The 24,974-nt window shown below is 39.4% G+C and overlaps 1 protein-coding gene across 6 annotated transcripts in view; it reads right to left on the minus strand.

Moving 5' to 3' along the window:
• The window catches only part of vti1a (vesicle transport through interaction with t-SNAREs 1A), a 381,072-nt gene that overhangs the window by 41,947 nt on the left and 314,151 nt on the right, over positions 1–24,974 (minus strand). For 4 of the 6 annotated variants that reach the window (XM_062975757.1, XM_062975753.1, XM_062975758.1 and 1 more), the window contains one exon: positions 56–4,878. The exons of the other annotated variants lie outside the window; for them this stretch is intronic. Coding sequence is in view for 2 of the 4 variants with exons in the window: in XM_062975753.1 (XP_062831823.1) it covers positions 4,785–4,878 (94 nt within the window). In the remaining 2 variants the exon portion in view is untranslated. Of the gene's footprint in view, positions 1–55; positions 4,879–24,974 lie in introns of those variants that run through there. 6 annotated transcript variants of the gene reach the window in all.

Consider the following 24,974-nt stretch of genomic DNA (forward strand, 5'->3'; position numbering starts at 1 on the left):
GCAGATTTCATGACTGCTGTTGAGAGATAAATAACAAACCATCACAAACAACAAGTGAACTAACAGAGTTTAATATTTCTTTTCTTTCAGGTTTATATTTACAGTTGTTGCCATCAGAACAAAGGATTTGTGAAAATGCACATCTTCTGACCTGCTTTGATACATAATTTTAAACACTAGCAGGCTTCTTCCTCATCCCCATTTGCCCAGATCCCATGAACTCAGTCCTTCCCTATTATTAAGATGGTAAAGGCTACTGTTCTGTTTACACAACTTAAATGATTTATCTGAAGACATGCGTGCCCTAACCTTTTTCAATAAACAGCATTTCTCTGGTGAATCTCCTCATCTTGAATTTCTTCAAAAAGCTATACAAGTTTTATTTGAGTCGGCTACATCAACAGATTTCACTTAGTTCTTTGTGTCTGGATGGTAAACAGGTTTAGGGCCAAATTCCATTCCTTAATGTTTGAATAGGGATATCATGAAAGCCAACAGAGACTCTGTGTTCTTTAAAACTCAAGGTGGGATAAAGCAACAAGATTCTTATGACCTTCTGGTGATTGCCTATCGTCTGAATTCCCTCACATAGTTTATGGTTTTGTTTGTTCCGTAAGGGCTGAGAAATCCTACTTTCATAATCTTTGCAAGGAAGTCCACGTGATGAGCTTTAAAAGGTATTAGGAAAATCTTCCGTTAACATTTTTTGTAATGTGTCTTTGATTTGACTCCAATTTATGTCATGATTTATACCATTGCCTTCTTCTTAGGGTGAGAGAGTGACATACTAAAGGCACCCAGTGAATGTCCATGGCTGAGCAGGAATTCAAATTGTGGTCTCTCAAAGTCCTAGCCCAATGCTGAAAACCACCATACCACGCTGGCTCCCTTTGTTGACATATGGAGGTAAAATTACGGTTCTTATTAAGCATTTGAATCATTTGTCTTAATATTTTTATTGCACAAGTAATAGATGAGGATGTGAGATTCAAATATTTTACAGCATTGGTGGCCACCTTATAGCTTCAGAGCTTTAAACGTGGATTAAACATGGATTTCTCAGGAGGGAAAGGCAGGACCAAAAAATGGAATGGCATGAACATCATTGATAGGTCAATCTCCAGATCTATTTAAAAGCAGGTTAGAATGTCATTAGTCTAGACCAGTCAGAGACACACTTTTTTGCCTTGGGGCCCCATTTTGGGCCCAACCGAGAGGGCTGGGCTACGAGGGAAAGCAGCCCGTCACGTGCTGGGTGGGATGGAGAGAGTTACAGGGCCTTTGAGAGGGTGGGGCTGGGAGGGGGAGGGGCAGTGCCCCATTCATCCTCATAAGAATGGGGCTACTCGCCCCATCCTTATGCCGGGAGGAAAACAAGACATGAGCGACTACCCCGAGATGGCTGGGCTACGAGAGAAAGCAGCCCATCACTTGCTGGGTGGGATGGAGGGAGGGACAGGGCCTGTGAGAAGGTGGGGTTGGGAGGGGGAGGGGCAGAGCCCCGTTCATCCTCATAAGAATGGGGCTACTTGCCCCATCCTTATGCCGGGAGGAAAACGAGACATGCGACAACTGCCCCGAGAGGGCTGGGCTACGAGAGAAAGCAGCCCGTCACTTACTGGGTGGGATGGAGGGAGGAACAGGGCCTGTGGGGCTGGGAGGGGGAGGGGCATAGCCCTGGTCATCCTCATAAGAATGGGGCTACTCACTCCATCCTTATGCCAGGAGGAAAACGAGACATGCGACGACTGCCCCGAGAGGGCTGGGCTATGAGAGAAAGCAGCCCGTCATGTGGTGGGTGGGATGGAGGGAGGGACAGGGCCTTTGAGAGGGTGGGACTGGAAGGGGGAGGGGTAGATCCCTGTTCATCCTCATAAGAATGGGGCTACTCGCCCCATCCTTATACCGGGAGGAAAATGAGACATGCCACGACAGCCCCAAGAGGGCTGGGCTACGAGAGAAAGCAGCCCATCATGTGGTGGGTGGAATGGAGGGAGGGACAGGGCCTGTGGGGCTGGGAGGGGGAGGGGCAGAGCCCTGTTCATCCTCATAAGAATGGGGCTACTCGCCCCATCCTTATGCCAGGAGGAAAACGAGACATGCAACGACTGCCCCGAGAGGGCTGGGCTACGGGAGAAAGCAGCCCGTCATGTGGTGGGTGGGATGGAGGGAGGGACAGGGCCTGTGGGGCTGGGAGGGGGAGGGGCAGAGCCCTGGTCATCCTCATAAGAATGGGGCTACTCACTCCATCCTTATGCCGGGAGGAAAACGAGACATGCGGCGACTGCCCCAATCCTCCTCTAATCTTTGGGCTGTCCTCTCAGCATTATGCCAGGAGGAGGGTGAGATAGGAGATGTCCGAGAGTGCTCCAGAGAGCTCTCGGCAGCTGCATAACTTCCTCGGATCACCCTCTCAGCATAAGGACAGGGCCTGTGAGAGGGTGGGGCTGGGAGGGGGAGGCGCAGAGCCCTGGTCATCCTCATAAGAATGGGGCTACTCACACCATCCTTATGCAGGGAGGAGGGTGAGGCATGTGGTGGCTGAGAGTGCTCCAGAGGGCTCTCAGCTGCTGCATGCCTTCTTCCCTGTCCTTTCTACATAAGGATGTAGCGAGCCACTGTGTCCTTATGCCAAGAAGACAAGGAAAATGAGGAGGGACTGAGGTAAGCCTTAGTTTGCCCATGCCTGGTCTAGACTGAATGGATATAACTTCATATGGCCTATGTTTATCCATCTTTACTCGTCCTTTCTCCTTACTTAGATATTGCAATGTGAGTTTATTGATTAAAAGTAAATTAAGATAAGAAGACACTGCATGTATGTTGGGCAACATCCAAGATTCTATGGTGTATTTTTTTTATCATTCTCAGTATCCCAAGACATTGAGAATCATGTAAATCAGTTTTTTCCTAATACCTGGAAGTTGCAGCATGTGCTCAAAGCAGTGCTGCTACAGCCCACTATAGAGCCTCTAAATTTCTATCAGTTTTTATTAGCAAGTAAAAGCAGACAGAGAAGGGCCCATGCTAGTGAACCATAGTAACTGGATACAATTTGAGGCCTTCTGATTTTGTGGTACATATTCTACGAATTGAGTATATGTTTCTGTTTGTCTCTCTCATGTGACGGCTATTTCATATACCATGTCTTTCAATGGAAGGGCCCACTTATACAACACTTTTCTTGCTTTTTAGTTGCCCTATCACCCAGTTCTGATTTTTATTTTAATGTAAGAATCACACCGTTCTTTTAATATTTATGTTACATTTATCCATAAAAGGTGAACCTTGAACAGGATACACCCTGTTTAAGAAATGTCAGCTGTGACTTCTGGCTATTCCTCTCATGCTCCCAGGTGCTCAGGCTTAGTAAAGGTCTGCTTAACTTCTCCTTTAACCAGACACACATTGATCACATCAGCACTGAGATTCGTGGGAGTCCTCTAGAGGTCTCAGGACTTCTGAAATCATTGTGCTTGGGGTAGGGGACTGCAAAATGCTTCTCAATTCCTGGCTGTTTGTATTGAATAGCATTGAATGCCTGTATGAGGCAGCTTTGGGGCTTTAAAGTAGGTCGACAGTAGGGTTTTGGGTGCTGCATGGAGGGGACAGGAGTATGAAACCACTGTAGGACTGAAAATCACATCCACATACATATGCATGTCCCAACCTGAATTCTAGCCATTGTCTAAAACAGCGATGTTGAAAACTCTACTGGAAAACAGAGACCACAAATAATAGCACTTGGGACAGTGCTAAAGAAAGGCAAATTGAAGTCTGTCTTACTTGCCTTGGATATATCAAATGTTTATACAGTTGTTTCTTTAGCCATCCCTGGCTCAGCAGATATAACCCTATAGGTTTGCACCAGACAATATCATTTTCATTTAAATAAAAGGAACCTTATATGATATGATTCATTCCAAATATTTTGCATACAGAATCTCATTTATATTTATTCTATCACAATATTTCAAATTTTAAATCCTATTATTGTTTTGCAGTTGAATTCAGAAATGACCTTGAAGGATTCTCTATATGTTTTTTAAGCAGCCTGTTCTTCCCTTGAATTCTACATACATTAAGAACACAATAATACAGAGCAAAATTAACAGCATAGTAACATGATCATAGGACAACACCATAAAAGAAATGGACCTCATAATCCAGGACTTGCTGCAGATGAGAATATATACATTGTTAGATAAAAAGTTAGAAAAATCAGAAAACATGATCATATTACAATAATAGATGGACCGAGGCCATCAACCCATCCTGTCAAAGAGTGATATGTTTATTAGAAACAATAGCTCATTGCTTTGCTGGGTTGTAGCTGTAATAGCTATTAAGCCACAAATACTCTCAGTGCATTTTTGAAATTTGCTTACTTCTATTCTAAAGGGCCTAAAAGTCCATCCTGACAGAGATTTAAATACTAATTCCACACAAGTCAAGTCTTACAATTTTCAGCATTAAAAACCTGGCCTGGGATTTATTATTCTAATTACACATTCGATTTTTATACCTCTTAATTATGTATGTTTGTTCCATATGTTAATATGGGAAACCCAGAACAGTTGTTCGGTGTAACACTCTTGAAAACAAAGAACAATATTATCGGTACATGCAGCCAGTAAGACAAAATACGAGTATGCTACTGGTGCCAGAGTTGAATTGCAGGTTTTTAAAAGGGAGAACCATTTCAATGGAAGGGAATGATTCATGTGGCTACTTTGTCTTAATTACTCTGGAGGCTTGTTGCTGGTTAGGGAAGAACAAAGATATCAGTGTGGTCTGAGAGTGAAATAAACAATCATCACGACTGCCAAGAAGACGATGATCCCCAAGATCACTACCAAGATCCGATTCTGGATGACCCTAAGAGAAGCAAAGGGAGAAGTCAAAGTGGTAAAAGTGAACCAGGCAATAAAAGATTGATACAACTCACCGATCTTTGCTTTTCCATGCAAGTTACCAACTAAAATATTGCTTGTAAGGTTATTTTCTGTATGCTTGTTATTTTTGTCTCTGGGGACCAAACTAGATGTGACATTATGCATCTCTCCACCTCTTGTTGCTCAGAAAAACAACAACAAGGCTTCCCATCCCAAACAGGATGATGGTTACTGATGTGGAAGAAAAGGGGTTTGAAGCAACCGCCTTGAAAAATAGCCAAAAATAGTTGAAGGCATCAAATCTAGTGGTCAGTTCCTGGACCAGCAAGCATTTCATATTGCAAAGTTGGGCTTTACAACATGCATTTTAAATGCATAGTATCAAATTTCATAATTTACCTACAGATTTGAAAAGCAAGAAATAAAAATACAGGCTGTCATGCTATGCACAGAAGAAAGGAATTGGTTGTACGTCTACAAAGTATTGCAAACTCTTACGGATCTACTCAAATAGTTATATTTTGGTTTCTCGTTGAAAGAGAAAGTTCTCTAATTTGAACAGATACTGTTATTAAGAAAAAAAGATTTCAAGGATGGCAAATCTGTGTTGGCAAGGTAGTTATCTTCACCAAGTACCAAGGGAAAAGTATAAAGATAGTTAAGAGCAAAAAGATGATACATTATAAAGAAGCAAGTGTCAAACTGTGACGCTTACATTCTGCAAGCCTTCTTTGTCTCAGCAGCATAGACTCAGTTAAGGTAATAAGACAAGCATTATGCTGCTAGGTAGCAAAATGGAAAAATTAGTAATAATATGAAGATGCAAGAAGTAATATCATCTCTTATTATTCAACCATTTCTAGAGATGTAGCTCTCTTATTCTGTCGGGATAAAAGCTATCACTTTCTCAGTTTGAGTGATGTGAAATGTATTTTAAAAAAGAATAACCGGGTAGTAATCAATATAGTTTTTAGAAAAGACTAGGCTTTAATCTAAAGTAGTTTTTTTAAAACTTTGATCTCCCTACAGAGAACTAATGCAAACCATTACATGGCAGGAACATTTTGGCTGAGATTCAGATGGGGACAAGAAAATAACCACAGAAAGTTTCATTCAGTCTTGTGTAAAAACTAAAAAAATAAATTCCGAAGCCATTTAAACGAAGAAATAATGGGCTGTAGAAAAAGACGCAACATGGCTTATTAGGCTGGGCCATGGGAATTAAACTAGCATGGTTGATAATTGACCAAACAAAATGTTTCCTTGTAGTAAATGGAAAACGTCGCAGTTGTGAAAGTTTCGGGATTTTTTTTTCGTGTCAGGAGCAACTTGAGAAACTGCACATTTCGGGATGAAATAAATAAATACATTGGGAGGGGCTGGGATGTACAGAGCCCAGGAAAGGGGAAGTGTGGAAGGATGCAGTTTTGAACCAACTTCAGATCCCTGCCTACTTTTCTCACCAGGCCCCCCACTGCTCCAGCACCTTAAAAAAAAAAAGTAAATGGATGGATGAAAACTGTCACATCAGACAAACACACTCCCCTGTGACACTTTAAAAGGACTAGCTCTCTATCCTCCTGACAGGTTACAAAATGATCACATTTGCTGACACGTCTTCCGCAAAACTGCTTTAGTGCTTGTGTCCACTTTGCTAGCAGGAGATGAATGGCCTGCTTTGTCCTCATTTATCACTTAAAGCTGAACTAAGATCTGTCTCGTTTATTTTCCCCTTCCTCACTAGAAAGGATAAAGCGCAGCATTAATTCTCCCACGATGACAGCTAATTCAAACTTAACAGGCAATATTTACTCTGCCAAAGGGAGCAAAGTTCTCTGTCTCTCTTGGAGGAAAAATGTTTAATGGTCTAACAAACTAAAGCTAATTAAAGGGGCTTCTGCTTCTTATTAGTTTGCCGTGGAGATTAACACCTGAACTCAGAGCGAGCTAGTGCCCTTGCTCCCGCTCTTTTTCTTTCCCTCTTCTTTTCGGCTATTCTCTAGGAAAACAACACCTGATGGCCAAGTATTTGCCCAAATAAATGCTTGAAAAGTAAAGTGCACGTTTACTCAGCCACACACATTGGTCCTAAAAAGGATCTCAGGGAAATTGAAATTCAGCAAAGAACCTGATTAAAAAGCATGAAAACTCTAAAGGAAGAAGGAAAAAAGCACCCTCAAGTAACATACAGTAACATGCCTCAAATACAACTGTGCTGACAACCATTTTATTTGTGGGACGAAGGCCGCAAGGCATCCATAATGCTAATGTACAAAGGATTAACTGTGGATGAAACTTGCTCCGTCTAATGCAGAGTTAGGCAAATGCATACATCTAACATGCTGGATTCTTAAGCCATCGCTTCCTATCTGACCTAGTTATTAGTGTTTCATCACATCCAAATTAAAAGTGAGAATAAGAAAAAAAATATATGCCTCCAAATGTTTCATTTCTAATTCTCTGCCTTCACACTTGATTGGAAGATTACTTAATCTGCAAACCCGTCTCTATAAAACCCTCATCAGGACGAAGCATGGCAGACCCCCACCTGTAACTGCTAATTAAATGTTCCATTAAAGTATGAATGTAGGATATGTATATCAAAGTTCAACTTCTAGGAATCGGAATTAACTTGCCCATTGCAGCAAGAAGAATACAATATTGAACAGAACAAATTAATCATGAAATAGCAAAGGATGTTATCAACATGCTTCTCTGCAGAATTATGATTAGAGTTAGTATTTAACCCTAAAATAAATGATCTCCACATATCTTTAGAAAATGTTATATTGGCTCTACTCCTTTATAACTGGGGCTCATAATGCAGAATTATGATTACAGTTCATATTTAACCCTAAAATAAAAGCTCTCCGCAATGTATTTAGGAAAATTATGTCGACTCTATGGTTAGGACTCAGAGGAAGGGAATGTATTCATGTGTTTCTGGACAAGAAGAAGTCCACTATGAAGGGTGATAGGTTAGGAATAGTAGATGAAAACTTTTAAGATTTTAGTGTTGGCACATTATGGATCTTAAGTCAACAAGGCAGGGCACTAAACAAGAGAACGAAAAGCAGAGGGGGCTGGGGGTTGGGTGGGATTTCAGCAGCATTTGTTCCATAATCAAACCAGCTCACAGTAGCAGAACAATGGTTGGCATTGGCAGGGCCCATCTGTAAAGAGGCCTCTTGTACTGTCACAGCCAGACACTGCCAGTGGGTATTGCTCCAGGCAAAGCAACAAGGAATTTCAAATGGGGGAGGGAAGGAGCAGAAATGGGGTGCAACATCATCTGCAGAGAGGGGGAAAAAAGTCATGCTGCCAACTTAACAACACCAAAATAAAATAAAAAGGCCTAATGAATATATGGAACTTTGGATTTCTTTTACCTAAAAAATTCAGCAAAATCTCCCAGACAGGGAACCCAGAGCTCCCTTTGAAAATGCAAAGCGTGTTTACAGGGTAAATAATTTAAGAAAGAATATATACTTGAAAGGAGACACCCACTGAAACATCCATGGCTAAAGTGCCTGAAGGCAAAAACTTGTGCATTTGCATGCTGCATTTTATTAAGTTAGCACACTGTAGCTTTAAAAGAATGCATGGCCAAATTAAAAGGAATGTGTGACTAAAACATCAAGGATGCTTCCAGTTTGCATTATGAATCACAGTGCTGCTGATATTAAGAGGAATTAACTGTTTATTCGATGCAGCCTCGGTGATGAATCCACATATGTTTTTGCACCCAGATCGGAATCCTACTGGAAAATTGGGCCGGGGAGGATGTTCGGAATCTTTTCTTCTCATGTTTCAGTTAGTAACTTAACAGAGTCGTGTCCATGAAGTTTTGGCTCATATATCAAGTTCTTGCCATAAATTTGTCTTCGGAGATGGATGGGATGGCTTGCACGGGAAAAAAAGGAAGCACTTGGTGTTGAAAATCTTAATAACTGCTGATTTTTACCATTCAACCCAACAGGGGCTCTCACTGGTTTTGATGTCAAAGTAAGGTTACTATATTTTGAAAACTCCAGGAGTGGTAATGTCTCTTTCTAAAGGGGTTAGAGCCCTCCGTGCACCATTTAATAAGTAAGTAAGTAACTTTATTTTTCTACCCTGCCACCATCTCCCCGCAGGGACTCGGGGCGGCTTACACGGGACAACAGCCCAAAAACAGTAAACAAGTACAATTAAAACATATTACAATCAATAAAACACAGGAAAATCTCATTATGCAAACAACATTAAGCATAAAGGCCCATTAAAACATAAAGTAGGTAAAAGTAAAATAAAATACAATGAGCCACCAGGATGGTGGAGGGGGATAGTATGGAGTGACCAAATTGAACTAAAGTGCCATAGTAAAGTTATAAAGTGCTTCGGGGCAGAGGACAAAGTGCAACTATTATAAGAACTGAGAACAATGCAGAAAAATATGTAAGTTAATTTTTGTCACGGGGAGTAATTATTCAAAAGCGCAATGAAATATTAAGTATTAATATTAACAATTCCCAAATTTTCAAAACCATTAGGGATATGGCCACTTTTGAATTTTTGCTTCTGTTTTGGGGATAGTGTTTTGAAGTCAGAAAATAGATCTGTAGGCACATTACAACCTATGTCTGGGTAGCTCCACTGATAACTTTGTTCAGAAAAATGATGAACTACAAGCTCCACTGTCCATCTGAGAGGTCAAGCCGATAATCTCCAGGCCACTAGGTATCAAGCCAGCACCGTAACCTAACTCCCACCACCTTTGTTTGCATGCCCTTGTTGTGTCAAAATTACATCTCTCTAAGTCTAGCAATGTAATGGCTCTGGGGGATTTGTAGCATGATAGAATGTGGATAAGCGACTACTTTAAGCACATTGTATCAAATACGTTATTCTTATATCAAGCATTCCAACTGTGTTCAAATTCTTTAAGAAAAGGGAAAACTGCATTCATTAGTAGGGAAAGTGCACAACATTTACAGTTCAGCTAATGTCTTAGATCGGCCTTAGCGCGTGATTGACCAGCGCTGAATAACACTGTCCTGCCATCAATCACTAATTGCTATCATAACAATTGTAATGAGAATTTGTAATCATAGTAACATGATCCAAAATATGTGACATGAGCAGTCATTTGCCAACTTTGTCATACAAAGCGCTTTGAAACTTTCCTCTCCGAATAATGAAGGGACTTCCAAGTGGCATTCTGCTCTGCTCTGACAATAATACAATCATGCAAAAAATAGCTGTCATAAATCAGTTTTATTTTATTTTTCATGAAAGTCTTGGAAAAAATCACAGTCTATAGAACATAAATGGGCTAATGAGGAAACCTAAGTTTAATTATACATATTCCAGCATGGTTTTTCTAGCCTGGCAAACTCAAACATTCAATATTAAAGCAGACCAAGTTCGGAATGGAATGTTACGTTAACACTAAATATTGGGCTACTTCAATTTGGAGAACTCTTTGTGGATAGAGCCTAGAATTGATACACATGCAAAAAACAGACAATCAGTACATGCAACTGAATTAGGAACCATTGATAAACACAAGATGGATAGGAAAAACAAAAATGCCCATAGAAACTACAACAATGGAATGTGTGTGCAGGATTAAGTGCACATATCCTGCAAATGGCCCAATTTAGGCAGGTTAACTACGTTCAATTTTTCTGGCCTCCTACTTTTTCAGTTCTTCTAAAAATGAATCACAGGCACAGTTCAGCTTGGTGGGTGAAGATTTAACATAACTGCTCGGCATGTCTCAGCTAGGGGTGAGTATTGGAAAGCAAGAAGGCAGGTCATAGACTTATAGGGTTGGAAAAGACCACAAGGACCATCCAATCCAACCCCTGCCATGCAGGAAAGGCACAATCAAAATACTCCTGACAGATGGCCATCCAGCCTGTGTTTAAAAGCCTCCAAAGAAGGAGCTTCTACCATACTCTGAGGCAGAGAGTTTCACTGCTGAACAGTGCTTATGGCCAGGAAATTCTTCCTAATATTCAGGGGAAATCTCCTTTCCTGTAATGAGCCCAAGGTCTAGGAAGCAGCAGTGGAGATAAAAAGCAAGGTGGTGAAGATGTTGCCAGGAGTCGAGTTTCTACCTACCTCCTCTTTGATCATAATTTAAATTAATACACTTTCCTTCACACTGTTTTCTCCTCCTACAATTAATTTGGATGTTTGTCCCCATCCCCAATGGTCAAGATATGTTTGCATTTTGTGCTCTTGCTCCAAAGCGCTTTATAACCATACTATTGCACTTTAGTTCAAATGGCCCCTCCATGCTATCCTCTTCCACCAAATTGGTGGTCCATTTTTTTTTGTATTGTTACTCATTTTATGTTTTAAATGAGCTTTTATGGATTATGTACTGCTCTGAAAAATGTCATTTTTATTGTGTTTTTACTCTTTGTAATATGTTTTAATTGTTGTACTTTGGTTGTTGTTTTCGGGCCTTTGTCCCGTGTTAGCTGCCCTGAATCCCACCTGGGAGATGGTGGCAGGATAGAAAAATAAAGTTACTTACTTACTTCATCCTCACTGTTGCTGTTTTCTCAATCTATCCTAGCTGAACTTTCACTGATCATGACAACTGTTTCCTTCCTGAAACATCTTCCACATTGGAGACTACATGCTTCTTGTCCTACACATATAGGCCTTATGGCCTATTCTCTGAGGCTAGTCACTCATCAGAAAGTAGTAAATAATATCACTAAAAAAGAGAGGGAAGGAAGGAAGGAAGGAAGGAAGGAAGGAAGGAAGGAAGGAAGGAAGGAAGGAAGGAAGGAGGGAGGGCGGGCGGGCGGGCAGGCAGGCAGGCAGGCAGGCAGGCAGGCAGGAAGAGGGGGACATTTACATGCTTTGTTATACTTAGGTATAAATATTCAATAGTATTTCTGTACCCTCGTATTATGTAAGAATAAGATCATGGGTGAAAAGGGGGAAGTGGCGGGATTGGGGAAAAATACTGGTATTTTGATTGTGGAATATCAAGATTGTATGTCTGTGTGTGTGTGTGTATATATATATATATGTGTGTGTGTGTGTGTATGTGTGTGTGTGTATACACACACACACACACACACACACACACACAGTAAAGTCTCACTTATCCAAGCTAAATGGGCCAGCAGAACCTTGGATAAGCAAATATCTTGGATAATAACGAGAGATTAAGGAAAAGCCTATTAAACATCAAATTAGGTTATGATTTTACAAATTAAGCACCAAAACATCATGTTATACAACAAATTTGACAGAAAAAGTAGTTCAATGCACAGTAATGTTATGTTGTAATTACTGTATTTACGAATTTAGCACCAATATATCATGATATATTGAAAACACTGACTGCAAAAATGGCTTGGATAATCCAGAAACTTGGATAAGCGAGGCTTGGATAAGTGAGACTCTACTGTGTGTATGTGTATGTATGTGTGTGTGTGTGTGTGTGTGTGTGTATATATATATATACACATCCCACAATAATAAAAAAAAACTTTAAAAGAGAGGAGCTATTAGTATATTTGTATATGCTAAGGTATATTGTTAAATGCAACTGGAAAATGATTGTTATACAATTGGCCATCCACATTTGTGGGTTTAACATTTACACATTAGATTAATAACATATATTATTAATATGGTATTTCTAAGTCCTCCAATGTGATTCTATGGTCACCTTCCGGCAGAAGTTGACAATACACTTGTAATGGGAACCTAGAGATGTTTAAATAATTTTTCAACCAGGTTAAAAAAAATAGGATTTTTTAAAATTCACAGTTTTTTTCATTTTGCTAGGGGTCCTGTGCCCCTAACCCCAGTGAATGCAAATTATTTCATACTTAAATACAACACAGTGACTAAACGCTTATGCACCTTCTCAATCTCCTGACTAAGTGCTAATCCTCAATATGATGCATCAGCGCTCCTGCTTTATTTTTTATGATTATATATACCGATATTGGCTTTGAACTGGATTGCTTTCCAAATAGAGGATGACTTCAAAAGTGAATATACATCTGTTACCTCCTCAAAATAGAGAATTATTTTCTGAATAGTACACATGGTCTCTATATTATGCAGGCAGTGGCTGTGGTGGACTGAGATTCCTTCTATATCCGGAGATATAGATGCATGTCTGAAATTACAAGCCATGGCCAACCAGGAACTGTAAAGGTGTTCTGGATTGTTTTGAAAATTCTTGGTTTGAGGAAATATACACACATGGCATTCTCAACAAATGATAAAGCCAAAAATCATGCATCCAAACAAAACAACTATTTCACTAACATTAAGATATGCAGAAAAACCCAACAAGAAGAAACATGACGGTGTCTCAGCTACAGTGGTAACTATGGTTTCATTCACATTCCTCAAATTTTCAAGAAACAAAATGAACACTTTAAGGGAAGGTCAAGCTAAGTCAAAATGACAATCTTTAAACAGCACGAATCTGAGGGCTCTAAAGCAAAGCCAAACAACTTCTGCTTTAATTGTGATTTCAATCAGTCTATGGCTACAAATAGCAGATAGATTAGACCTTGGAGACCACTTTTGGATTTAGACTTCTTTCCTTCCTCCGTTTGTAAGAGGCATCTTTTTCTAGAGGAAATTGACCTCTTTTGAACAATAAGCCAAAAAACAAGCACCCCAACTAAACCAAAACATAGTAAACCCACCCCCCCACCCCCAAGTATATGCAGCAACAGCAATTGTTCCTGAAAATGTGCTATCCAAAATGTTAACATTTCGTGGCACTTTTTGAATGATAGAAAAGCATCTTAGTATGGATTGTATATATATATTCATCTTCCACACATTCCCTCCCCTGAATGCGATGAAGAAAAGAAAACAATCATGGCTAAGGCCATTTGTGAAGATGGCATTAAAGGAGCCTACTCTGAGACAGATAAAAATAATGAGAATCTTTCTGTCAAGAAGGATTTAGAAAATATCACTAGCATTATTAAAATTTAATTTTTTTTACTGTGCCTTTTGGTTCCCCGTTTTTCCAGGGATAATGAGCAGGACTGCACACCTCCACACTGCAAGGACTTGTTTTGTGCAATAAATTCAGCCTTCCAGTCTGAAGACATTTCAGACAACAATTTTGACTGCTATAGGCTTATTTTCTCCCCCAACCTGTGCTGCGTGCTTTGAGCCTCCCTTTAAAAACAGTTCATAAGCTAATTTTGCAGCAGGCCAGTGAAACAAATAAAAATCATTTTTTTTTTGCCCAACTGATTCACAGAGAAATCCTGGGAATAGCAGAGATGGCGTCTGTGAAAAATAAATAAATAAAAACAATCGATGTATTCACAAATGGTTTTCCTGATAGAGAATTAGCTGACAGGAGATACTTGCTACTATTAAAGTACTTCTCTTTCCATGTGTAGAAAAACATTGCTTGTTAGAAAGAAGATATACTTGAAATTTTGCAATAAATTCAGTGTTATGCTTTAATAAAACAACCAGTCTTCTGTACGTTCCCATTGAATGGGAAGTTGGGGAACAGACATGCCTAGTGGCATTGGTACTACAGACTTTCCTTTTTTCTTTGTTGGTAAGATTAGACTCATGAATTTGGTGGGGGTGTGATGGCTTATTTCTTTCTCTGCATTCACAGAAAACACTTCAGGTCTCAATCTGATACAATCGAAAAGTACTTGCTTCCTCAAGAGATGACGGAAATGCAGAGATTTGCTCAATAAGTTTTAGATAGGAAGATAAGCATTTCAGAAATTTGAGGTCACTGGATGGTAAAAATGCCCAGGGCTCAAGTGCAACTCACAAGTTTACTAACAGACAGTACTCCAGTAAAAAGAAGATTACAAGATTATTTCAGAAGAAAAAAAAACTGGCAAAAGGTGCTTCTGAATATTTCTTGCCTAAGAAAATCTTGAGAAATTTGTGGAGTTGCCATAAGTCGACAGATGATGTGGAGACACATACACAAGATAATATATATGGAGTTATCCATCACATGGAAATATATGGTAATTCTTTGTACATGTATGTCTTTATAGAATGTATTGGTTTCTCTTATGATTGCTATCTGGCTGGCACATATTACCAACAAGGTTTAAAGCAGGGGTCCTCAAACCTTTTAAGCCGAAAGCCGGTTCACAATTCCCCAGACAAGTGGGGGGCCGGACTATAGTTTGAAAAAAGCATGAATGAATTCCTATGCACACTGCACACATCTTATTTGTAGTGCAAAAGAAACATGAAAGAACAATTCAATACTGAAAATGAAGAACTATTTTAACCAACATACACTTACCAGTATTTTAAGAGGATGAGAGAGTCAAGTTAATTAGGGTTGTTGTTGTTGTTGTTGATGATGATGATGACGATGTTGTTGTGTGCCTTCAAGTCATTTCAGACTTACGGAGACCCTAAGCCTAAGGTTTGGGGTGAGGTTTGGGTAAATTACCTTGGAGAGGCACATCTGGCCCAAAGGTCTTAGTTTGGGGACCCCTGGTTTAGAGTATTCATCCAGAGAAACCAATACAAAGTACAGTGGAAGAGGAAGATGTGATTGCCTTAGACTGGCATACATACACCTTTCCAAAGGTCTTTCTCCATTATCATATCCCCCTACCAACCCCAGAGATTACTTCGGTCCGAAGACCAAAATTTGCTTGAAGTCCCTAACATACAGACTTATCATTTGTCTTCTACTAGGCAGAGAGCCTTCTCGATTGTAGCCCCTTATTTATGGAATGCCTTGCCAGTTGAAACTCGAACTATCCGAGACCTACTTGCCTTTCGGAAAGCCTGCAAAACCTTTCTCTTCCGACAAGCTTTCGATGGGTGGAAAACTCAGGGCTATGTCTGTTCTTATTGTTATTTTAAAGCTAATTGTATTGTTTTAATCTATTTCTGTAAACCGCTCCAAGCCAAATTGGGAGTAGCGGTATACAAGCCTAATAAATAAATAAATAAATAATTAAATAAGGAACCTTCTACTTTTTAGCAGGATTATAAGAAAATGGTACAGTGTTCCCTCACTTATTGCTGGGGTTAGGTTCCAGGACCACCTACAATAAGTGAAAATCCGCAAAGTAGGGACGCTATATTTATTTTAACATTTATACATTATTTTAGTAGTTATACATATTTTAAGTCTTTATCAACCAATAGTGTGTTGATAAATTGCCGCCTCCTCCTCTCGTTGCCGCTTGGGCTCCTTTTCTCTCCTTTTGGCTTCTCCTTCCTCACTTCTGTAGGCTGTACATTGTAATTTTTTATGATTTATAATAGTCTTTTAGAGTTTATTGAAAACCTGTGAAACAGAGAATCCGTGAAAAGTGAACCGCAAAGTAGTGAGGGACACACTGTATACCTTTAGTTCAATGCATTCTCCCTATTTGTCAATCTGAGCCAGACTGAAAATCCTATTCATTTCATTCAAGGTGTTGACAAATAAGGGATGCTTTCCAAGGTTGAGCAAAGACAAATAGTCGCCTAAGGCAGTGTGGGACTAGCATCATGTTTATGCTTTCTTTCTCAAATATTAGCTAGGCATCACCCGTCAATAGTTTGAGGGCTAGCACTGGTCCATGGGTTTGAATAGCACAGAACAAGATGGTGTCTCTTCTTAGGCAGGGTACAAATGGCAAATGGGATTCTAATTGAATCTTAATCACTGAATTGCATTATCTACTTCAGATTTAAATCTACATGCTAGCTGAGGAGGCTCAGGAAAGACTGAATAACAGGAAAGTTAAAAAAAGGGAAAATATCTGAAAAATTGAAAAAAAACGTGTTTCATGAGTGTTAGGAAATCCTGACAAAGAGAATACTGGTATGACGAGAATCTTTACATTTCAGGACATCTTGTGAGAAAAATTTAACTTTTCCCCACATAAAACAACATTTTCTACACTGAAAATAATGCTGTATAAATTTATGCAGAAGCCCCAAATTACAGTATTTTCAATATATCGTGGTATTTTGGTGCTAAATTCGTAAATACAGTAATTACAACATAACATTACTGTGTATTGAACTACTTTTTCTGTCAAATTTGTTGTAAAACATGATGTTTTGGTGGTTAATTTGTAAAATCATAACCTACTTTGATGTTTAATAGGCTTTTCCTTAATCTCTCCTTATTATCCAAGATATTTGCTTATCCAAGGTTCTGCCGGCCCATTTAGCTTGGATAAGTGAGACTCTACTGTATTGCTTTCTGTGCAAAAAGAAGCATGTTCAGATTTTGTGTTCCATGAGTCCTTGTTTTTGAAGACTATTTAGAGTTCAGGACTTATGCTATGCATAAATAGCTTCACAGTTGAAGAAAATTGCTAAAATTAGTTGCTTTCCTTGAAAACAAAATTAGTAAAGAATCACATACCTACATAGCACAAACAGCTCTGTCCTTAGGTGGTTCACCTCATTTGCTAAATGCGGTAGTTGTGCCGATCTAATAGGAAGGCCCTAAAACTTCCATCTAAACTACACTACATGATTAAAATTAAGTTATCACAAAGAGTTAGTGAAGTGGTAAATCTGTTACTGGGCAGATTTCTAAGTGCACACATTTTTGTTATACAGTGTTCCCTCACTTATCGCAGGGGTTAGGTTCCAGGACCACCCGCAATAAGTGAAAATCTGCAAAGTAGGGACACTATATTTATTTTAATATTTATACATTATTTTAGTAGTTATATACATTTTAAGTCTTTATAAACCAATTGTGTGCTGATAAATCACCTCCTTCTCCTCCCATTGCTGCTTGGGCTTCTTTTCTCTCCCTTTGGCTTCTCATCCCTCCCTTCCTTAGGCTGTAAATTGTATTTTTTATTATTTATAATACTCTTTTAGAGTCTATTGAAAAAACGCAAAATAGCAATCCACGAAAAGTGAACCGAGAAGTAGTGAGGGAACACTGTATTTGTGGTTTGCTTCGAGGAACAGAACCACACTCTAACTCCTGCATCACAATATCCTTTGGACCACATATTTGAGTTTAAAACAGAAAGTATTGTGAAAAATTACTAAAAGCACAGAATGGTGACATCCAGCTTGTTCTAACTTCTGTGTAGATGTGTATACTTCAAATACCCTTAACATACTTTAGGTAATACAAGATTAAGCACAGTTTTTGCTAGTGAGCACAATGGATTTCCCCCTCTGTTGTCTCTCGTAGAGTCCTCCTTACCACATACAAACAGGGCCCATATGTCTCCCCCCCCCCCCCCTGGCCCGGGTAAGTTTTGACTGCAAAGAAGTCTGCAGTGGGGAGTAGGATGCCTTCATCTTGATTTTCCTGTGTATAGGTCCAGTATTATTTTACACACAGAAAAGAAAGTGTGCATAGTATTAAATGGTTCCCAAGCCAATGGACCCTATGAGTATCAAATTGCTGTTGTATTCCTTCAAGTCATTTCTGATTTATGGAAATCCCAAGGCGTGCCTTAAGTTTTCTTGGCAGAATTGGTTCAAACGGGCTTCGCCCTTGTCATCTGTTGAAACTGAAAGAGTGCAAGTTGCCCAAGGACACTTAGTAAGTTTCCATGGTCAAGCAGGGATTCAGACCCTGTTCTCTCAGTGTCCTAATCCAACACTCAAACCACCATATCATGTTGGCTTTCTATGACTATGAGATATATACCTGTATTTTAATTTTCCAGTAAATTAAGGTAGTATCATAACAATAGAAACACACACACACACACAAAATAGGACTGCATAAATAACCCCCAGCCAAACTTATTTTTACTTAATCTCTTAATCCAATACTAATTTGCTTATGATAGTTGCCTGATTAATCTTCTGTGAATTAACTCTGAATGCTATATGGAATAATCCCTTTAATGGCAATCTGTCTTTAGCAGTTTATATCAAAGACCATGAAATATATAAACTAATACTTTGTGTGTACAGCTTATAAGACTTCCATCATGCAACAGTTCTTGCTCATAAGATACCATTGCCTAGGCAAGGGACTTATATTAAGGGCATGGTAAAAACACAAAGCTCACATGGAATTTTTCCATATGATTGTGCTGACGCCTATGGTAAGATATGACTTTCAAGCATTGCAGCACACCGTGGACTTGTGCTACAGGGAATTTTTTTGGGATGAACATACGAAATCATTCTGAGAAAGATGATTTTTTTTTCGTGTCAGGAGCAACCTGAGTTGCTTCTGGAGTGAGAGAATTGGCCGTCTGCAAGGACATTGCCCAGGGGACGCCCGGATGTTTTTTTGATATTTTACCATCCTTGTGGGAGGCTTCTCTCATGTCCCCGCATGGAGCTGGAGCTGATAGAGGGAGCTCATCCACGCTCTCCCCGGTTGGGATTCGAACCTGGCAGCCTTCAGGTCAGCAACCCAACCTTCAAGTCACAAGGCTTTTATCCCCTAGGCCATAGGAGGCTCCTAGAAAGATGATGATCATTATTGTATGTATATCCTTTCTTTTAATCTGTGATTTAAGGAAATTTACCAAAGTTAAAATATATACAACAAAAATAAATTACATCGTACCAAAGTTAAAAGTACGATTAAACTGTCAATTAAATTAAAAGCAAACAATAGAAAAATAATAATAAACATAAATATGAAAGCTTATCCCCCTCCCAGAGGAATCAACTAAAATGGAAAGGTCTTCACACGCCTATGAAAGCATAGCAGGAAGGCTGCCAATCTAACCTTTTTAGGAAGAGAGTTCCAGAGTATAGAAAGAGTCATCGGGAAGACTCTCTTTCATATTCCTACTAGGAGTAGGGCACATCTACACTGACCACTGTGTGCAGTTTCAAACTGATACTGAAGACAGTGGTTTCACTGTACAGATTTTGTTTTCATATCAGGAGCAACTTGAGAAACTGCAAGTTGCTTCTGGTGTAAAAAAATTGGCTGTCTACAAGGACATTGCCCAGGGGACGCCAGGATGTTTCATGTTTTACCATCCTGTGGGAGGCTTCTCACATGTCCCAATGTGGAGAGCTAGAGCTGACAGATGGGAGCTCACCCTGCTCCCCAGATTCAAACCGCCAGCCTTTCAGTCAGCAGTTCAGCTGTCATAAGGGTTTAACCCACTGCACCACTGGGTGCTCCACTGTGGTTCCACTGGAACCAGTTTGAAGCCCGGATGGTGATTACACAAACTATAGAGCACTGCTACACATTAAGGGCTTTATTTCATGCACTTTTGTGGGAGTACTGTTTGGTTTGCAGTTTGTTGTTTGGTAATGCTGTTTGAAGCTACCCTCTTATATTACTTCAAATATGGGTATGTGTGCCATGTGAACCACCGTGAAAATATCTTTAAGCAAAGTAGAATACACCAAGGGTATATCTTTACTAGCTGGGTTAGCATCCAAAGACAAGTGATGATATGTTATTCAGGCAGTTTACCAAAGGGGAAACCTGCCCAGTTTTGGGCTGAAGAAGCAGTTTATTTAATAACACAGTGCTGGTCCAGATGTCAGCAGTGACAGACCAATTCGGCATTGAACCAAACATACATTTCACCATTTGGAAAAACTACTTAGCAATATATTAGTCAATCATGAAACAACAGATATTAAGCCATATTGGAAAATTACCAAAGTACAGTAGAGTCTCACTTATCTAACATAAACGGGCCGGCAGAATGTTGGATAAGCGAATAAGTTGGATAATAAGGAGGGATTAAGGAAAAGCCTATCATCAAGTTAGATTATGATTTTACAAATGAAGCACCAAAACATCATGTTAGACAACAAATTTGACAGAAAAAGTAGTTCAATACGCATAATGGTATGTAGTAATTACTGTATTTACGAATTTAGCACCAAAATATCATGATGTATTGAAAACATTGACTACAAAAATGTGTTGGATAAGTGAATGTTGGATAAGTGAGACTCTACTGTAGTTTCAAACTGCATTAAATGGTCAGTGTAGATTGGGAGCATACCTGTCAAGTGACAGGACAGAGATAAAGTCCTTTCCAGAAGATCCCATATCAGGAAATATGGCCCTCTAGAGTAACCTTGATCTGATCTACAAGGGTGATCTAGAAAGTAGATTATGTTTTGGAATTAAAAATGAACAAAGTATAGGAGAAAACATTTACCATATGCAGTTGAAAGCCACACCTAAATACCACTTCTCAGCATAGTCGCCATTCAAATCTAGGCACTTATCATAGCGATGAATGAGCTTTGCAACTCCTTCCCCACCAAATTCTGCCACTTGGGTTCTCAACAGTGTGCGACCCGCCGCAGGGCCGGGTGTCCCCATGAAACAGTAAAATCCCCGCGCTATTGCAGTGCTGAAACACAGCCAGGCTGAACAATGAATGCACCAGGAAGAGAGGAGCAAAAGCAAGCAAGGAAGAACCCCGCTCTTGCTTCTTTTGCAAGGAGATCTCAAGAGAGAATCAAAACATTGTGGCTTCCCTTCCCTTCCTGCCAGCTCAAGGAAAAGGCGCGGGCTTACCTAAGAAGGCCTGCTCGGCCTGGCTGCTGAGCAAGCTCCGGAAAGCGGCCTGAAGAAGAGCGGCGTAGGCTCCCAAGGAGAAGCAGCTAGGATCGGCCAGGGCTTGCAAGCACAGACTGTTGAGGACCCAGGCGGTAGAATTTGGTGGGGAAGGAGTTGCCAAGCTCATTCATCGCTATGATAAGTGCCTAGATTTGAATGGCGACTATGTTGAGAAGTGGTATTTGGGTATGGCTTTCAACTGCATATGGTAAATGTTTTCTCCTATACTTAGTTAATTTTTAATTCCAAAACGTAATCTACTTTCTGGATAGCCCTCGTATATGAGTTTTGTAAATCATATATCATAACCAGTATTTTTTAGTTGTACCTGGAAACAGACTGACAACTTGTGGAATGTTTCAACAAAAGAGCTATGTATAGTTTTGCAAACAATCATTCTTTTATCATCAGATGTGTTGCCATCCCTTCTTTTTTGCATCTCCCCCAGTGTAGGGGTTGGTCCAGTGATGCTTCTATAAATGAAAAGGGTTAAACACCAGGGCTCCCAAAAGGGTCCTCGACCTTGAATTTGATCTTTTTTTTTATGCATTGAGAAATGAAGGTAACACATGTTGGAGAATACAGAGTTCAGCTAGTTCCATGACGGACCAAAACCTGCTTTTTTGGTAAGAGCAATATTCAATATGGAATGGTTCCCAAGTTTTTTTGGCTACTGAGTGAGGAAAGGGCCATTAGTAAAGGCATATCTTTGTTCAATTAACTTATGAGAAAATGTTCCGTATTCTATGTGCTGTGACTTAGGACAGGCTATAGAGTCTTCTGAAGTCCTGGGCCTTAACTAATTGCGATAAATTTGTGCATCAAAGTAAGAATTATATAATCTATATTAAACACAATGAATGATTACTTTGGCACCCCAGCCTTGATGCATTTCAGTAGAGATAGAGCGAGGTAATTTTGTGCTATCAAACAAGCAAAGTAACTCCTAAAAAGGTGTTAACTTAATTGTCAGCCTACTTAATTACTACCATCAGCCTCTTAACTTGTACTGAATACATTCCCTATCCCAACTCAAAACCTGCTGAAATTTTTTTCTTCCATACTATTAATTTAATAACACACCCCTTACTAGATATTTGAGAAGTAGACAAGTCCAGTCTATTATTTCTCCTGGTTTTCAACTGTCAATGCCATGCACAAGTTGTTGTGAATGAGGTCCTTTATGTTTCCCAACAGCCATTTTATTGACCCAGACATGAATGTGTAACAAGTAAAAATGCTAATACAACATGTTTTTAATTGATGATTTCATGTACTTTTACTACAAGACTTGACTCACCTCACAAGGATGCCTGTCAGGTTGGTTTTACACTTATTTACTTACACACACATTATAGGGATTTTTATATAAAATATTACCATGTCAATTACTTATAGACAGTTCATATAGAAAATGCTGTATTGTTCAATCCTAGCTCAGTAAACTTTTTATTATTAGAGTACATGATGACCAGTGAACTGTATGTGTTCAAAAAAGGCAAAAAAACAAAACAAAACCCCCCTCTTCAATAGCCTTGTGGAAATGTATAAAACAAGCAGTGATACAGTCCTTTGCCAAACTCTGTCATAAATTTTTTATTTGGCAGCTAACATTCTCACTAGTTTTCTTGGCAGCAATTGGGACCTTTAGCAAGAAAGGTGCAGGAGAAAAATACCTTGTTTAGAGATGTTTTCAACACTTTCTGGGATTTTCAGAACTTCTGCCTGCAGCACATTGTTACAACCTCAGTCTCCAACCACCTGATGAGTAGGTGGTGGTTTTTAACTTCTTCTTTTTCAGAAAATATAGACAGCTTACTACCCCCACTCCCCTCTGGCCTCCAGCCTAGATTCCTCCCCCTCCCTTTCCTCTCATATGTGTTCCAGAGATAGAAGTAGTTGATCTTCACTGTCTAGACAAAAAAAAACCCTCCTGAAATAATGTCAGGATGTACCTTTCATTGCTCCTGATACTATCAGAATCAGATTCCCAGATGACAGAGATAAATGAAAGGCAAAAATGTGCTGATTACTTTTGCATTTCTTCTACTTGAGAGCCTGCTACAAAAAAACTGGTCACAGGTGCAGCTACCTGGGTCAGTCACTGGATGGCTGATAAACAGAATAGCAAAATAGATTTCTGTTCCAAGACCAACTCCTGCATCTATTGTTAAAAATACATAAAAAAACACTACACCTTGATGCATCTGAAAAACCTGATGCTCTAATCTAAGTTCTGACAACAAGGTGTTTCGTTAAATAGAAAGAAAGGTTTGCATTAATAGGGTTGAAATGTTTACAGTATATAGTGTGCCAGAGATTATGGAACATTGACAAGTATGCTAAAATCAGGCTTCTGATCTTCTCCTCCACTACATGTATCATCCGTCTGTGTACAATTGCTACAGAGATAGGGCAGTGGCCAAATAAAACACAGTATTTTATGGGGTTGTTGTATGTTTTCCGGGCTGTATGTTCCAGAAGTATTCTCTCCTGACGTTTCGCCCACATCTATGGCAGGCATCCTCAGAGGTTGTGAGGTTCCAGAATTGTGAGGTCCTCACAACCTCTGAGGATGCCTGCCATAGATGTGGGCAAAACGTCAGGAGAGAATACTTCTGGAACATGGCCATATAGCCCGGAAAACATACAACAACTCTGTGATCCCAGCCATGAAAGCCTTCAACAACATACAGTATTTTATATTATATTATGCTATATTTTCTGTGAATAGGTGGAATTGATACTGGTTTGGGAAATGGGATTTCGCACAGCCCTACCTCCATATGCTGAAGAGATGCCAATGGGTTCTTGGCTGGTTGTATCTCTCTTTTTCCTGGTTTATTTATTTATTTATTTGCTACATTTATATGCCACCCTTCTCACCCTGAAGGGGACTCAGAGCGGCTTACAAATTAAATTTACATACAATATTATATTATTAGCATAGTACAATACTGGTAATAAATTACTATATTGTACTGTACAAATATATTGTAATATTATTAGTAATATTACATGTAAAATATAATACAGTAGAGTCTCACTTATCCAAGCTAAACGGGCCAGAAGAAGCTTGGATACGCGAATATCTTGGATAATAAGGAGGGATTAAGGAAAAGCCTGTTAAACATCAAATTAGGTAATGATTTTACAAATTAAGCACCAAAACATCATGTTATACAACAAGTTGGACAGAAAAAGTAGTTCAATACGCAGTAATGTTATATTGTAATTACTGTATTTATGAATTTAGCACCAAAATATCACAATATATTGAAAACATTGACTACAAAAATGGCTTGGATAATCCAGAAACTTAGATAAGCGAGGTTTGGATAAGTGAGACTCTTCTGTATATAATTAATATTATTATATTGTATTATTAGTATATGCCACAGCCTCACCATTTGGCCCTTTGCCCATACTGATGCATGTGCTCAGGACATCTTTTTGGCTCAATCACCACCTGCTTATGGGGAGAATATCTACAAACCCTTTCCAACATGGTACAAATGCATGTACCATGGGGCCAGCCCCTTCCTGCCTCCTATGTTATTTTACACACACGGGTATGGGTGCCATGTGAA

The sequence above is a fragment of the Anolis carolinensis genome, chromosome 3 (assembly GCF_035594765.1).
Source record: "Anolis carolinensis isolate JA03-04 chromosome 3, rAnoCar3.1.pri, whole genome shotgun sequence".
In the NCBI taxonomy this organism is placed as follows: Eukaryota; Metazoa; Chordata; class Lepidosauria; order Squamata; family Dactyloidae; genus Anolis; species Anolis carolinensis.